At 28.6% G+C, this 17,774-nt stretch overlaps 1 protein-coding gene across 6 annotated transcripts in view; it reads left to right on the forward strand.

Annotated features, from left to right (window-relative positions):
* Positions 1-16,267, forward strand: part of LOC111628691 (40S ribosomal protein S12, mitochondrial-like) — a 29,240-nt gene extending 12,973 nt beyond the window's left edge. For 3 of the 6 annotated variants that reach the window (XM_023372547.1, XM_023372532.1, XM_023372555.1), the window contains exons 2-3: positions 9,510-9,585; positions 14,333-16,267. In XM_023372547.1, coding sequence (XP_023228315.1) covers positions 9,516-9,585; positions 14,333-14,805 — 543 coding nt within the window. In that variant the 5' untranslated portion in view covers positions 9,510-9,515 and the 3' untranslated portion in view covers positions 14,806-16,267. Of the gene's footprint in view, positions 1-4,798; positions 5,003-9,509; positions 9,586-14,332 lie in introns of those variants that run through there. The other 3 variants (XM_023372537.1, XM_023372542.1, XM_023372525.1) reach the window with 2 other exon arrangements.
* The last annotated feature ends 1,507 nt before the right edge of the window (positions 16,268-17,774 follow it).

The raw sequence follows: 17,774 nt of genomic DNA on the forward strand, positions 1-17,774 counted from the left end.
CAACCTTGATTATTTAAGTGTTTAATGGTGGTCTAGCTATTGGTGCATATCCTAATGTGTTGTTTACTGATTTTCATTTTCTTAATAGTTTGGCTTGAGTAATGGTGCAGAAACTTGCCAGATGATAGTTAGCATAGTAGAGATATTTGTTTGTGTTGCAGTTTCTAAGGAGGAAGGAAGATCCTATCTTTGTACCACACATTGAATAGTTTGTGAAGATTTGTAGAGAGGGATTAGCCCCTTGTAGAAGTTCAGTTTAGGAATGTCACTCCTAATGCTGGGTGCAGTGGTAAAAAATCTTTATCTTTTCTTTGGCCAGTTTTGAGTTGTAAGAAGTTGTAATCAAGGTTTGGGAGAATTCCATCTACCAGAACACCAGCGATGACTTTCCCTGTTTAGAACACAGAGACAATAAATTTGTTTGTTTAGAGGGCCAACAAGGCAAAAATGCAAGTCAGTGGTACAGAGGTGAGACCAATAAACAAGTCATTCTACCAGAACATTGGCAATAACTTCTCGTTTACAATGCTTTCCTTTTTCTTTGATATGAAGAAAAAGAAAGCAATACTGAAAAATTTTCCAAAAATGTTTTCTTAATTAAAATTCATGTTTTATTTATATTGTGTTGTGTCAATTTCTATACTACTAATGAATTAGCAGTCACATAAGCTGAGAATTTTATTGAATGCACATTAAAATTTTTTTTATCCAATAAACTTAGCTTCCCCAAGATTCTGATGATTCTAATGAAATTATATGCATTTGCCAGCATGAGTGTGTTGGCAGTGAACTTCCATAACTTGATTTAGCAGATGATATCATAGCAATTTTCAGATTAATTAATTTTTGGGTTTTAAAATATTCAGAATTTAATATGTACATAAAATCTTAATTAAATAAAAATAAATCACTTACTCAAATTATCATTGGTAGAGATTGGATTGAACATAGCTTATGATTTACCTTTTAATTGTTGTACAACTCCTATGTTTTATACAGAGCTGTGGAATTGTGTAAAAATCTACTGACTCCAACATTGCTGTACCATCTGACTCCAACTCTGACTAGGAGTGGACTTGTTATCAAAATAGGCCTGAAAATTTTGATGTCATCATACGAGCTCAGACTAAAAGATTCAATAAATAGAGTTCTAATAAAGATAGAATGTAGAAACATTTTTATTCCAAAGTTAAAAGACTTCTCTAAGTAATGACACAGTCAATATATAAATATGTATTCGGTAATTTTTACTTTCCTGGCTGTTATATGTAACAGAGCGATCGGTTAAAAATTGACCCCTCTCAAATTTTTACATTTTTGGATTCAGGACACCTTGAAATGTTGAGATATACAAAAGATTCAGTTCTTGTTTCTGTATGTATGGATATTAGACTGTGTGTAGGGCATGATTTTGTTTACCCTGTTTGAAGCCTAATAACTTTAGTGGTTTTTAAATTCGAGTTGGATGGTTTAACACAGGAGTTATCAAGCTTCAAAGTGATTGAACTAAATCATACCCCCATACACATTCTAACATCGCAGGCAAGAACATCTTAATGGGTTCTATTGTACTATTATAAAATGACAAAAAGCTTAATTTTGAGGATAGAGACAAGTTTTATAAAAAGAAACTTTGTGAATGATAATTATGAGTAAAATATTCATTAAGTCCAATCACACTGGAGATATGACACATGATTCCTTCTATGTCTCCATCCTGTTAATGCTATTAAATTTTGGTTCTTTAATAAAGAGCCAAAATTTAATGGCATTAATACCCCTTTATACACAAGTTACTACACCAAATTTCGTTTCTTAATTAAACTTTATCCATGCTGAGATATTATTTAATATCTCAGAACAGAGAATAAAGAAATTAATCAAATTAGACGCCAGTACACACACACACAAAGTTTCCCCTTTTATTTGACATTTTTTGGGGTTCAGGAGTTTACAAACGTGTAGATTTGCAAAAAACTCAGAGAATCAAATTTGACATGATTCCAATACTTTTTTGTTTTATATACATAACAAGTTGGAAAGTAAAAAGGAGTCAGAGTTGATGGATTTTTCATGACTCCGACTCCACAGCCCTGGTTTTACAGTATGTATCTAGAAACAGATGACACAAAAAGTAATTCCAAATTAAAACTGTTGCTATGGAAACTACCACTGTAACTAACTATTTCAGACATTTAAAGCCAATAATCTGGAGCAGCATTTCTCAAAATTTTTGCTTACATAAACCAATATATTTGTTTGTAATGGTTTCATGACCCAAATGTTTATAATACAATGGAACTCTGATATAGTGAATAGGCAAGGGACTGCTAGTTTTAGTTCATTGTATCCAAAGTTCATTATAACTGTGTATCAAACGAATGATTAAAATGCATTGAAAAATGCAATAATTCACTCAATATTCAGTAGAACTGCATTTATGAACACTTTTGTTGTCCTTTATGATTATCTAATTTTGTACAACTTTGAAAAAATTTCTAATTGACTTTTGTTTGTAATTCTTATTGATATTTTCATTTAGCACTTTCTCCAATTGACAAACATAATCTGATTCTTCTTGAAGTTTAGCAAGTCCTCATGTTTGTATTATTTCCAGTGCCTTCTTGGCCTCTTCAGTACTAGGAATAGGCACAATTACTTTATACTCACCATTTTTTTTTCTTCCTCCTCTTCATCATCCTCCATTTTTTCTCCACAATCACAGATCACAAAATTTCTTCATCTGTAAGGATTCCTTCTGTAGCAAGATCATTGTCAAAGCTGTAAATGCAACTGAATACAAAAGGAGTCTTCATTCTTTTGTATTCAGTTGCATTTACAGCTTTGACAATGGTTATGGTTTGGTACAGCTTTGACAATGGTCTAGGTTAATGAGGAATGTGTCAAATTTAAATAAATTTATGTTTATTAGTTTTTGTAACAAGAGGGTGTGCAACTGTAGTTCATAAGTGTTAAAAACTGTCTTGCTCTACCTCAATTGTTTAGTGCATTTTCAGGTCATTAACAGAGTGACCTGTTAACACAGAATATGAGTCATTGGCTAAGTTAATGTCAGTAAGCAATATAGTACTGTACTTTCTAATATAGTAAACAACGAATGTTTTCTAGGAAAAGGAGCAGCACGTAGCTTATTGGGTGTTTTAGAGTTCACTTGAAGCAGTTCACTGTAATCAAAGTCTCTCAAATAGAGGTTCAAAATAATTTGGTTCAATGTAACTGAATTTCCACATAATCATTCAGTTCAATAAAACCAAGGTTACATTATATCCAAGTTCTTTGTATGCAAATTCCTCTGTATAAAATTTTTTTTAAAAATCTGGTAAACTGGACTCACTGTATATTATATAATAAAATAAAATTATACATTATTGATAATAACTTCTATGTATGAAATGTAACATTGAATTCTATTAAGAGCAGTGCAGGCCAATTTTGACTTGTAACAAATAACTTAATAAAAACTGAAATTGAAATTTAACTATTAAAAAATATAAGACACAATTGTAAAGTTTCAAAATTATCAGGAGTCTATTTTACTTTGAAAAATATTACAACTTTTTTTTTTATAAACTTAATGAACCCTTTTTTTAAAATGTACTTTTCAGATTGTAAGATTTTATCAATTTCATTTTGTATATACATAAAAAAAATTATTTATTGATCCACTTGTGCCAAAATTCATCCATTATTTATAATTTATTATTTTGTATGACAATAAACCTAAAAAGTTTGAATAAACAAGAAAATATTTTCAAAACCATTTTAACTTAAATAGCTTTATAACTAAGACCTTACATAAAATGATTTTCTGTTTTGATGATGTTAAAAATAGAAAACAATTTCATATACACACATTCTATATTCTTAATTTTATTACCAAATGACAATAATAATTATAAGGGGAAAAAAAATGTTAAAAAATTTTCAGCACTTAAAAGATGCATCTATTGATCAAAGTTCTTAGAGAATATTTCAGTAATACAAGTATTTTTGCAAAAGTGGCATCATTTTGCTATTCATTAAATTTTTAACACAACCCAATATTGGTTCATGACCTGTAGTTTGAGAAACACTGATTTAGAGCAATAACTTGCTAGAAAAACTTAATACAGTATACAAAAGGATGAACTTGATTTGCAAAAGTTTGAATTTGAAGTGAAAAACCCTGTAGTGGCAATTGATATAAAAAAATTAGTCTTGGTTAACCAAGTAATCAGGTAACCAGTTAGCTAAGAACATACAAATCAAATAATTGTTTTTTAAATTTTTTTTTTTTTTTTTTCAAGTGTCCTATTTATCAATATTTCAAGTTCAAATGGAAATCATCTCATTTAAGTACAATAGAAAACTGAAATTTACAATATATAAAGAATTCATCACTTAAAAATGAAATTTAATTAATTTATAAGCACTTATACTTAGTAAACAATTAATTACTAAGTACCAATCAGAAATGAAAGAATGTAAATAAAATATCAGAAATTGATTTTACAAAATCAGAAATTCATCACTTAAATTTCATTTTTAAGTGATGATTTCTTTATATATTGTTATTTTCTAAAAATCATAGGCAATCAAATTTTGAATAAAGATTTCTTATATTGAAACATAAATAATTGATCTAAAATAATATATAAATTTAATAATATTTTATATAAATGTTAAGATATAAGTATTATTTTGATAAATGTTATGATACCTCAATTTAAAAATTAACATGGTTAGATATACAAACCCTCATTATGCCTAAATCATGATTTAAACTGCAAAAAAATCATAGTTTAAATTCTGATTTAGATCCAGTCTGTTTTAATGGTAGTATGTGAGAGCAATATAATCATATAATTATCTAACTGAGTTTGATACTCAATTTTGATAAAGTGTAATTTATAGATTGTTAAATTTTTATGTAAACAGAGTTTACACATTCTATGGATGTGTTACTTGGTGAAACCTTATGAATACTCAATATATTCACAGAGTAAGTCTGAAAAGAATTGTCTTTTTCTTGCATAAGTTATCATGAAAGTGTATATTGCAGCAAGGAAACAAGTAAAATACTTAAGAAATTGAAGTTACAGGTTATTCTGCACTCTTCTTACAACTCAGATGGCTTAGTCATAACTATTTCAGTAATACTAAAATATTGGCAGAACTATCAAGATCTTGTATGGGGGACTGGGTTAGAAAGAGTTTCTTTTGCCATTTTATTTTTTCAACAAATGAAATAAACAGAATATTTCTTAATAAAAAGCAGTAATCCTTAAAATTGCATCATCCTATAAAAAAAAGACTCAGTGTTCAGAATTTTCAGTGTACCTGTGTTTGGAGTCTCCAAATGCTAGACATGCCTGCAAAATGCAGATACTCATATTACACACAACTGTCAAAGTTTGAGAAATTCTACATCATTGGGCTGAGGGAAGTAGTATGACCTTCCACTGAATTTATCACTATCTGGGTCATTCTGACCTGACTTCAGAGTGGATGTCAAGAGCAGTGCACACATATATGATAGGCAGGCTCTGGACACCTCAGACTACCAGAAGAGATGGTTGTCTGATTGTGAGACAAACACAAACAGCTGCAACAGTGTCTTTATCTACTATCCAGAAACAGGTGGAAGAATTGCTGTAGAACCCTGTCTTTTCCCTTCCCATTGACACATGACTAGCAGAGGTAAATTTGCATGCACAGCAACCATTATAGATCCTGCCATTAGCAATCTAACATCAACTTTGCAATGAATCATGATAGAGAAGTATAAACTGCTACAAAATGGCAGTGTATTGTCTTTACTGTGATGAATCCTGGTTCCGTTTAGTAATGGACTACCACTATGTTAGTATAGAGGACCAACCACTAGTGAGTGCTTCAATCCCACTTTACTGTTGAGTAACATACTGCCCTGCTGTTGCTATGCTGGTTCGGGGAACCATCTCATATGACTTTAGTCATGCTGAATGGTATTGCAAGAGACATTGATGGCAGGGCAGTACATTCAAAAAATCCTTTCATGGGATGGCTGCAAATAGCCATTTCAGCAAAATAGTGCTCAGCCTTACAGCTAGGGTTTTCCAGGAATGTCTCAGTCACATTGTCACATTTCTTCAGACTTCCTAGTATCCAGATTTGTTGCTCATCAAGCATTTATGGGTTCCCAACTTTGAACACATAAGAATGTGAGAGATCTGGAGTAGCATTTGCAATATCTGTGGGAAAATCTGTTGCAAGATAATAGTATACGATTCACAGTATCCAGGCCAGAGGAAGTTGTTCACAATATTAAAGGTTCCTTTAAATTACACTATTGTTCAGTAGGAAATTGTCTCTTTGCTATGATATTGTAATCACTTATTACCATCGTTATTATGTTTCCACTAATAAAGTTTCATTTGATTTCAACACACTTGCTTAGTGACAGAGTTGATAAAACACAGAACACTGGTAGTTGGTCTCGGGTTCGTGCTTCTCTAGTGGAGATAACGTGGCGTTTTCCGGGTTTTCTTCACGTTTCCAACACCTAAATGGGCCAGATAGTCATAAAAGTTCACGGAAACACCTCTTCCTTGGCAGATCGCCCATGTTTTGCGTTAATTTATCCCATCAATCCAATCATCTCCGATTCCACCGCCTCTTTTGTGCCTAACTCTTTTGTCAATGAGAGTAAATCATTTTACTCGTCTAGTTCAGTTTTGACATTGAGTTTATTTCTCTTTGAACATTTATTTAATAGATTAAATATATTTCAAATAAAATTATATTTGTTCACTTTCATATACGTAACAATTAATTAGTTTTGAATACAAACAATAGCCTAATTCATCTATGAATAGTGCTATTACATCAGAATAATTTCGATTTCGTACAAAATGTAATCTCACATAAAATTAAATAACGTTTTTATGTTCTTTTTAACTAAACGTGAGAAAATTTGGATATTTAATTAACATATTAATAAAAAAAATTTAAGTTAAGGAAACAAAACTTTCATCGTATTACTTTAAGAACCATATCAAGTCTATAAGTATAGTAATTGAAAAACTTTGTTTTGTTAAGAAACGTTAGATGGCAGCACTATACATATTCGCGATTTTACTGCTCATTCCTTTGCTTAAGTCCTTTGATTACTGAAGAGAAAAGCCAACTTCAGGTTTTTTTTTTATACTGGAGGAGATAATTTTGTCGCCTTGATTTTTACCCATATGCTTATTTTAAATCCATCGTTACATCATAAAATAGTTGATAAATGTCACCATCGTTTTCTAATTGAATTCACAAAATATTTATCACTGATGCATCATAATTCCATCAATATTTTCAATTTTTTTATTTTTAAATTAACATGATGATGAACGTTTTCTGCAACTAGTTCTATTTTATTCTCGGTTCGATCACTTAGAGGAACCGTTTGTTCTTGTTAATGTCTTCAAGGTGGATTTTATCTACAGATGATCTACACTTGCTTTGACCATCAAAAGCAATGCTGCAGCCTGCTTCTGGTGGAATTACTTTGTCAGCGCTTTCGTTTTACCCTAGATTACCCTAAATTGAGTAAACTCCGAGCTCGAGCTCGATTCTATGATGCAGATCCCTGTGCTATTATCGTGAAATAATAATCAGAACAATTCTTAATTCATTGTTTTTAAAAAACTTAATAACTAAAATGTCTTAGGATTTTTAGGTTTTATCAGAAGTATTAATTTACATCAGATATGGAGATAATTCATCTCAATTTGACAAACGAGAAAAATCTCACTTGGTCTTTAAATAATCATAAAATATATGCATAAGTCTGATGAATGCAATTATTTAAACTTAATTTTAATTAATTCACTTTCAACATGTGTATCTTAGCTGAAAATAGAAAATTAAATAAGCCATTCGCTTGATTTCAAACATACTTTAATACGTAAATGATCAGTTTTAAAAATTCATTTATTTACATATATACAGTACTTGCGTTTTAACATTCGTTTTGAAGGTTCAAATGAAACCACCAATATGCTTTATTTCTTTAGCTTCTGTTGTCCTATCTTAAAACTATTCACTTATAGGGACAACCAGACCGGTTTTAGGCTAAAACTTTTTCCGGCAAAACTTGTGACGCGATGGGTAATAGACATAAGATCACAGGGCACTTTTACCCTAGATTTACCCTAAAATATAAGACTACCCTAAACATTACCCTGAGAGGTTGAAATTACCCTAGAAAAGGGTAATTACTTTAGAAACAGCAGCACTGATCAAAAGAATGAAAACGGATTAAAAATTATTACAAATTATTTTGAAACTAATTTTCTTCTAAATCTTGTAAATGCCTTTGTTTAATACCTCATACTTAATTCGAAAGTGCTCTTCATATTATAGGCTTACGACTGCTTTCTCTCGAATTAGTAAATATACAAATTTAAAAAAGTCTTACAGATTTTAATCTTAAAAATCGATTATTTTGAGATTGAGTCATCTATTTAATTAATTGAATAAGGTTTAATTTTTTTTAATTATCACATTTTAATATTAAGTAACCCAATTCTTTCATTTTAGATATTTCTCTGATGGCAAAAATAATCTTCAGATTTTCCGTTTGTGATGTAACATCTTTATTATACCCTAGTGATTTTTATTTTTGTAATTTGTAAAGTAATTGTTTCAAATTTTAACAAAAAATTTATTTAAAATAAAGTAAATAAATACTTTTATTTATTGAAATATATTAAGGTTTTGCTTGTAAAACTATTACAAATGTAAATACCAATTTATGATATTATGTTTTCTTATAATTTAATTATTATAATGGAATTTTTTTTGTATCATAAGGTTAAGAAATTTAAATGTTGTGTGGTACCATCTGTGTTCTCACAATATTATTATTATTTTAAGATGATAAAATTTATTTCAAAAGCTTTATTTCCGATTGCGTTTTTGTAGAGGACTTATGTCTTCATTTTATCCAAAAAAAAGAAAAAAAAATTGCTGCAAACCAGTGGACGAGTGGGATAACACCAGTGAACACTGGTAGAGTCGTGGGTTCGCGCCTCGCCAACGGCTGGCCACGTGGTTTTAGAGTTGTCTTCACATTTGTAACACCTAAATAGGGCCCAGATCCCTTAGAAAATACTCTCGGGAGTCATTTTCATCTCGGCAGATCGCCACGTGACGTGTTGTCATAATCACATAAAACAAACGTAAAAAAATTACCGATTACATAAAAAAAATGCAATATATAAAATGAATCTTATTTTAATTTTTGTGTTATTACATTATTTTACAAATAGTTATTTATATAGAAATTATTTTCAAATTGTACAATTCATCTTTATCTAATGACTGTGAACTAATAGTTAGACAGATATGATAATATTTTTGCTTGTAATAAAAATCATCAGATATAGCTTATTTTAAATAATTTGTACTGTAAATTTATTTTATTATACAAGTATATTTCAAAATATCTTTTTTATAAGTTTGTTTAATATTTTTTCTAGAATAAAATGTCTCTTTTTGGAATTTTAAGAAGATTGACCGTTTCTGTTAAACCACATTTAATGAATATGAAAAATGGTAAGCTTTACGTTTATTTCAAATTAAGAAATTGGTTAAGAGTTAAACAAATTGATAGGATTTTAATAATCATAAGTATTTTCACTTGAAACTAAACTTTAATTCAAATTTGATATGCAATAGTTAATCCCTTTTTAAATTATTCGAATGACAAGAGTTTTTGGTACGCTCATTAATTGATGAATGTAGTATTGTATACAGTACTACATACAATCAGCGAAACAATTTGGATTTCTCTATCTGTTATTTATTTTATGAAAGATATTTCTTTATTGCATTATTTATCAAATGAAGCTCATTCATTATACAAAATTATGTTTTACCTTTCAAAGTTTTGTCTTTGTTTCCTGTTTGAGCTGAATGAATATAAATAATAATGATTCGATATATATTTTATTCAACTTGCTCAACTTTTACAGTTAAAAATATAAGAAGACTAAAAATTTTCATGGAAAACTAATGCATGTTTCAACATAAATAACCCATGTAATCCATTTATTCTCTTGTTCTTGGAATATCCCAAGAGAAATCGAGTATAAAATGGATGAAGTTATTTGTCGATTTTTTTATAGATGAACATGTCCTAGTAATAATCCATTGTTATTTATAATTAATGGAGAAATCGTATATTTGCAGATTGCTATCTAACACAGGAATCATTTAGAGAAAGAGCTATCGTTTAACGGTGTATATATAAACATTGTTATGACGTATTTATTGTTGTAAGAAAGATACATTTATCAAAAAATTAACACAATTTTAATTTTTAATAGTCGTAATAATTATATATTCAATTTTTAAAATTAATTGTTACTTAAAATAATCGCGTAGTACTGGCAATATTATGGAATAGATTTTTTTACCCCGAGGAACAAATAAACGTAAAATTTTTTCTACCGTATTATTGATTTTTCCGGTCACGATGGCGTGTCGATCTAATTAATTACGTACGCGCTCTTGAATTTTCGTAACGCATTTCTCTTTTCTGTGCTGCCGTTAATTAGTGTCGCGAGCGAGGACAATGGAGTCATAACAACACACAACAAAGAATGCCACAACGCTTATTTATTAAACATGATAGAATTGCGTCTAGATTGCGTGCAACTGACTTTTGTGACTGCAGTCCGGTGCGAGGTCGGAATCATCTGCGATCATTCCCACGCACTTTTGGCTTTCCCTTTCCAGGAAGTTAATCGTTAACTTATGAAGGGACCTTTTGCTAACTGTAATATGGAATCTGTAATCATTTTATGGAATTTTATTAGAGTCATTAATTTTCTTTTCGAATGATTTACACCTTTGCTGCTTTCTTGTTTACTGTTTAATAGAATTTTAATCGTTATAGGATGTAAATAGACTTTTATATCCACATTTTAAAATTTAAAGTTTAATTTATGTCGACATGTTTTAAGTCTGTAGAGTACATTTTAGTTTTTTGAATAAAATAAATGTAAAAATTTATTCTTTAATGTTAGTAATATTAATATATATAATTAATAAAACCACTCGATAATTACTTCAAATATCTAACCTAAATGGCAGAAAATGGTCGCCTATCTGCCTACATCTGCCAAGTTACTTAATATTATTTAACCTTAATAGCCCTAAAAGGAATCGGGCTGTTCGTTTGATATTTGAGGTATTAATAATAATAAGTTACTTTTAATGCGAAATTCAAAATATCAATAAAGGGAACTTACATCACTCTCTTGGGATATTCTAGAAAATTACAAAACGTTCGATCAAATGAAAATATATAGCATAAAGCAAATAGTTTAAACGCATCGTATAGTCTGACTACATACTGTAAGTCGAATTATTTAAAAAAGAAAAAAAAAAACGAAAACTTTCAGTTGTAGAACTAGAAACAAAAATTCTTTTTGGGTATAGAGATGAAAATAATTTTAACGTAATGATAAAGTTCTTATATTCAAATTTTATAAATTATTCGTGTATTTTATTACGATACATTAGCGATACGAAAAATATCTAAGTTATTATTAAGTCAATTATTAACTTATACAGTATAGATAGAATACGTTAATAATTAACAATATAATAAATAATTAACTTTTTAATCTGATTTTTTTTGTACTAAATCTCATCTGCAACAATATATTCGAGTTTATAAATTGTGAAATAAAATCTACTTCGAATCCTTTGAATAAACGGGGAATTGGATAAATTTGAGTGTGACCACGAGATAAACCTTTAAATTAAAGATTAGATAATATTAAACTAGAATCAAATGAAAATAATTAAAATAAGGTTATTAAAATGGTTTGGAAAAACTAAGGAATAAAAATGTTGGATGATTCCATTTTTGTGATCTGTTCCAGTGTGGATGCTAAGTTATTTATTTTATAACTTTAATCATATGTTTTGAAACTAGAGTTGTCCGAGAATTGAAGTAAACTTTAATAAAATGGCCGAATCCTTTTGAACTCAATTTGACACTAGGTTTTTCTAGTAGAAATACGATCCGTGTCACACATTATCATACAGAAAATATGATAATTACGATTTTTTTAATGGAATTATTTAGAACTGGTGTTTTCAAATCGATTATTTCAGTCTAGGAAATGTATCACGTCTGAAGACGACGACGCCAAGTTTAGATTAATATCGCTTATAGTTGCCTAGATAATGGCTATAAAAATGAATTGCATTTCCTCCATGCAAAGTCCGAAATCGAATTACGTTCATGTATATTTTAAAAGTTTATGTAGGCCTATTTTTATTTCATAAATAAAAAAATTTCGATAACTTCTTTATTTTCGATTATTTTGCTTAATTATTTTAAATATTAAGAAAGTTTTAATTTATAGTTTACAAAAACCTGATATGAGTAGTTGATTCTAAAATTGAATAACCGTAAATAAAAATATATATGTTTTTTTTTGCGGTCTATTATACATTTAAAAAATATCTTCTAGATACAAATATATATATTTGTAATTATCTATATGTCTATAATTTAGTCAAGCTCTTTGCGTTTAGTACCAAAAACAATGTAGACGACGGATGTAAATGGTTCGTTACTGTTATTTATAAAATATCGGACATTTGCAATTATCAAATGTATCGAGATGTGTGAAGCGTTAAACGAGCGTGCAAGGAGTGTGTGGATTGGCGGTTGGTCGAGAATGAAAGACCAATGACGAGCCGGTGATTGTTAACCGCATCAATATTTCAGAAGGTGACCTGGCTCTTGTATTATTCAAGCGTTCTCTTTGGTCTCCCGGCCAATTGCTTGTTTTTTTAGTCAAAAGGGGCGTTAGATAACTATCGTTAGATGATTTCGTTTTTTATATTCCGTTTCCTCGTTTGAAAGAGATAATAATATAAATTCATTTTAGTACTGTAATAAAAATACAAATTAAAATGAAGTTATTTTATTGTTTAAGGTCACTCAGAATGATAAACTTTTTAGCTACTATTGAAAATAAAATTTATAACTGCTTTTCGTTTTATCCTATTTTTAAAATGTTTAATACATAAATATGATTATTAAAAGAAGTAAAAGTATTAATTTCAGAATTTTGAAATATTGATATATATTTTATAACTGATCTGTAATTGTTAAATAACTTATACAATTAATCGGTTATACAAGTTTTGTATATTTATTACTTAATTAAATCTTTAAAATGTTTAAATACTCGATATTAATATTTAGAATTAAATAGAGCATTATTCTCTATTTAATTTTGGATATTATCATTAGCATGTTTAGTTTATAAATGTTTAAGTATGTAACATTATTTACATATATATATTGATATTAATATCCTGTTATAATTCTTATATGGTGTAAGCCGATTTATAATTATAATAGTATATTCATTTCTTTCAGAATATATCCGCGTGTTTCTATTTAAAATGTGATTACATTTTGTTAAATTTTCAAAAAATAGCTAACGATATTAAAAGGGCTGCCTAATTTTCTAAATTTATTTCTTGAAATTTTTGTTTTACACTTTTTATATTGGACTATTGGTGTTTTTGCGCATAATTATTACTGTTGAATTTAATTTTGTGATAATTCTCACGAAAATTATCCCTATAAATATCGATTTATATATTACGTGTCGGCATGGGGCAATTTTATCAATCATTATCGGTTTATTTAGGCTAACGTTTATATACATGTAAATTTTATCGATTTTTATATTTTCTTGTGTTTGAATCAATTTCATTTTTAAGAATTATTTCTAAACTCTAGAAATAATTCTTAAAAATGAAATTGATTTTTAAAAGTTATTTTTATAATTAGAATGTACTTAGGCTTTTATCGTATATTTAATAATAAATAGCGACAGATTTGACTTTTATACATTTTTTTGGTACAGTACATTGGTTTTAGAAAAAAACAAATGTTTTATTATATTTTAACGTTGCCAAACAACATAATATAAAGTATTAATCTTTTTTATAGAAATTTTAGAGGTAGAAAATTATACAGTATTATTGACGTTAATACATAAGTAATGTTTGGCTAACGGTTACATAGGAATTGCATTATCCATACAGTTATTAAAATCATTTAAGACGGGTGGAGAAATATTTTTAAAATTTGATCTATAATTTCAATACTTATTTTAAGATTTTAGTAAGATATATTTTTCTTTTTAGAATAATTTAATAATTCCACATTTTCATAAAAAAATTAAGTTGTTTTATTAATTATTTTATGTTCTCGTAAAAATCACGAAAAACCTAATTTTTTCCCTTCTTTTTTTTATAGGAATTCATTCTCATTTTTCGACTCTACAACAACCACGATATTCTATCATAGAGAAATCTATAAATTTATTTTCGCCTCCTCGCTTGCCTCCTATAAGTCCAGTTAATAAACTATTTGATCAACAGATCCGCACGAAGTTAACATTGCAAGACATACACGATAGAGGACCGAAAATTAAGAAAATTAGGAAAAAAAGGCCTCTGGATGGCCGACCTCAGATGAAAGGAGTGGTGGTGAGATTGGTCATTAAAAAACCTAAGAAACCGAATTCTGCAAACAGGAAGTGCGTTCTGGTCCGTCTGTCTAATAAAAAAGAAATGCTAGCTTATATACCCGGAGAAGGACACAATTTACAAGAGCACAGTGTAGTATTAGTACGCTGCGGTCGTCTACAAGATGTTCCGGGAGTAAAACTTAAAGTTGTGAGAGGAAAATATGATTGTTCGCACGTTGTTAAAGTCACAAAAAATTAATTGCTCGTACGACATATAAAGTTTAATATAACGTTATGGGAACCAATCGAACGTTTGTAGCGTAAAGAACATTACGTTTTATAAACGACAATATGGCTTTTATAGATCGTGACGCCGATCACGTGAATTCACTCTCGGCTACAAGACATTTACATTATTATTCGGATTCTGTTTACGTTGTGAGCGGTTCTATCGCTTACGTCAGTTCCGTTAAAAGCCTTCACTGACAAATAAAGTGATTTTTTCCCCTCCTGTCGATCGATTACTGGCTTTGTCGTTACATCAGAGTCTGATTGAAATTTTTGTTTGGTATCTGATTTAATCTTTCCTTTTTCAAATATTTAGAATGTTTCCGAAAGGAATTTATTTTCAGCTGGAAAACAACTTAAATAAATTGAATTTTTGAAACTAAAATAGAACGTATGTATATTGCATTTAGAATTACGAAACATGATACATTAACTTGTGTTGCTATTAAGGCGACACTTCTTTTATGATTTATTTTGTTTATGAAAAATCGATGAATAATGTTGGGTAAATATCGAATCGTTGTAACATCGTATTTGAAAATCGTAAATCTCTTTTATTCCTAGTAGCGAAATGAAGAATGGGTTGTTATATACGAAAAGGACAGCCAATTCTCTAAGCGAATTTCACCGTGTTTATAAGAAAAAAAAAATTTGAATTTTACTCGAATATATCAATACGAAAGGCTTTACGATTTTATATTTTATTAAACATTTAAAATTATCCGAAGTTATATTCTTTTTAAAATACACGATTAACCATGGTTTATAAGACAATTTGAATTTTATCATATCATAAAAATTGTATTTTACTTTTTAAATTAATTCCTGGAATTATAAATCAAATATTTTTAAATTATATAGGCTACTAGTCGCAAGTAACTCTAGATCTATTTTTAGTACTGAGATTTGGTTACAATCAATAAACCCACTGGGGAACTAATAATTTCTAATAGATTCGTTGTAATTTCAATTATAGTACTATATTTAATTTATTTTGTTAAGACTTATTTTCCTAATATAAAATATGAGAATATGTCTATAATTTGTGTGAATGAAATAATTATTCCTTCAATTATTGCGCATTTTAGAGGAAAAAAGACTCAAAGCTTGAAGACACTTTGGCCTCACTCAGGACTAGAAGTAAAATGATCGATATGATTCCCGATATTCCCTGTCGACAAATGTGTCGTAATGAACTTAACAATATTGTTGTAATTTGAGCAATTTCGATCCAATTAATCTACAGTACGACTTAGCCGTGTGTTTATAAACTAATCATATTAAACCAATGAATGCAATTTATATTATAATTAACCAAAAAACTATTTATTTGAGTAAAAGTGCTTTTAATTAGAAATTTCTATAATTTTTTTAACTAATTTCATTTTTACTTATACAATTTATAATAAAAATAGTACAGTACATGCTATTATTGTAACCATAAATATTAAGATATTAAAAGTTGAAACAGGAATAAGAAGTAATATATTGTATTTGATATTCCTCTCAGATTTTAATAGTATTTGCATATTAGCAAAATATATATTTTCAAAAATATATTCTATAACCTATTGAGGAACACCAAATGAAAAGATTAACGTGAAGATTAGATTAGTCTAATGATTATATATTTAATTTCCGTGTCTTTTAGATGAGAATGTCAAAATTCTAACTCGAATAACTTTCACGAAATTTCTGTGCACAACGCCATAAAAATAACGATATATTCTGAGAAAATATTGTTTCCAGTTTATGTATTAAAAAAAATTTGTCGACTAGCTCTATTATCCTCTAAATTAACTTATGTTAATAATTCCTTTAACATTAGTAGATGAAATGAGTGGAAATGATGATTATCGCAGAGTAAATATTCAACATGCGCTATCAAAATTTCTATTTTATTGTTTATTTAACATTTTTTTTTTATAATTTAACACGCAATTCAATTTGAATATATTTGACTGTATTGAACAAATTAGATGCGGACCGAGTTGGAATTTTTCCTTTTAATCATTCATAATAGCCAGATTTACATTCTTTAGACGACAAATCCAAAAATTATAATGATATAATGTAGATTTTGATGCAAATACTATACAAGATTCATTTGTAGGCTGTTACGTTAAGTTATAATAAAATATACAAATAAAAAAGTTTCAAACAATTTATGTTGTAAGCCATGTATCAAGCAACTACAAACGATATAAATAATAGTTATAATTGATTGATTTTAATTACGGTTCTTAGATTGATTGCTGGATATTTCATATACAGAGCTATCGGGGAAAAATTGCTAATAATATGTATAGGCTAACTTATTCTTTATATACAGAAGAAAATTTACTGTAAATTTCTAAATTTTAATTACTTCAATCAATTGGCAGCGAACAATGAAAAAGATATCCAAGACAATCTGTCTTGGATATTTCTTTTTCAATGTTAAGTTATGTTTCAAGATAATAGACTGGTGTTCTGTGGGCCCGGGTCGCCTTAGATATTTTCATGAGCGAGTTGACCCGGATATATTTAATAATGAGATGAAAAAGCTTAGTGCCTACAGAACAGACAACTTACAACTTACAAACAAAACTATAAAAATATTCGAGACAATATCATGATAATGATAGTCATACGAGTATATAAAATTATACGATAATCTTTCTCTAATATATTATTTGACAACAAATATTGTTTAAATCAGTGTTTTTCAACCTCTAACGAATCGTCGCCCCTTCAATAAAACCATTACGTACTATCGCCCCCTTCATTTCAAAATTCCGATGCCGAGGGCCAAGGCTAACGCCAAATTCATACATACTGCATTGAATAGACTAGTGACTAATATAATGTTATTTGTTTAATTATTGTACGATATAACAAATAAAATATCTAATTATTCTTAATATAATGTTTTACTACTGTATATCGCCCAGAAAATTG

The sequence above is a fragment of the Centruroides sculpturatus genome, unplaced genomic scaffold, assembly GCF_000671375.1.
Source record: "Centruroides sculpturatus isolate CEXI.00-Female unplaced genomic scaffold, Cexi_2.0 scaffold34, whole genome shotgun sequence".
Lineage (NCBI taxonomy): Eukaryota > Metazoa > Arthropoda > Arachnida > Scorpiones > Buthidae > Centruroides > Centruroides sculpturatus.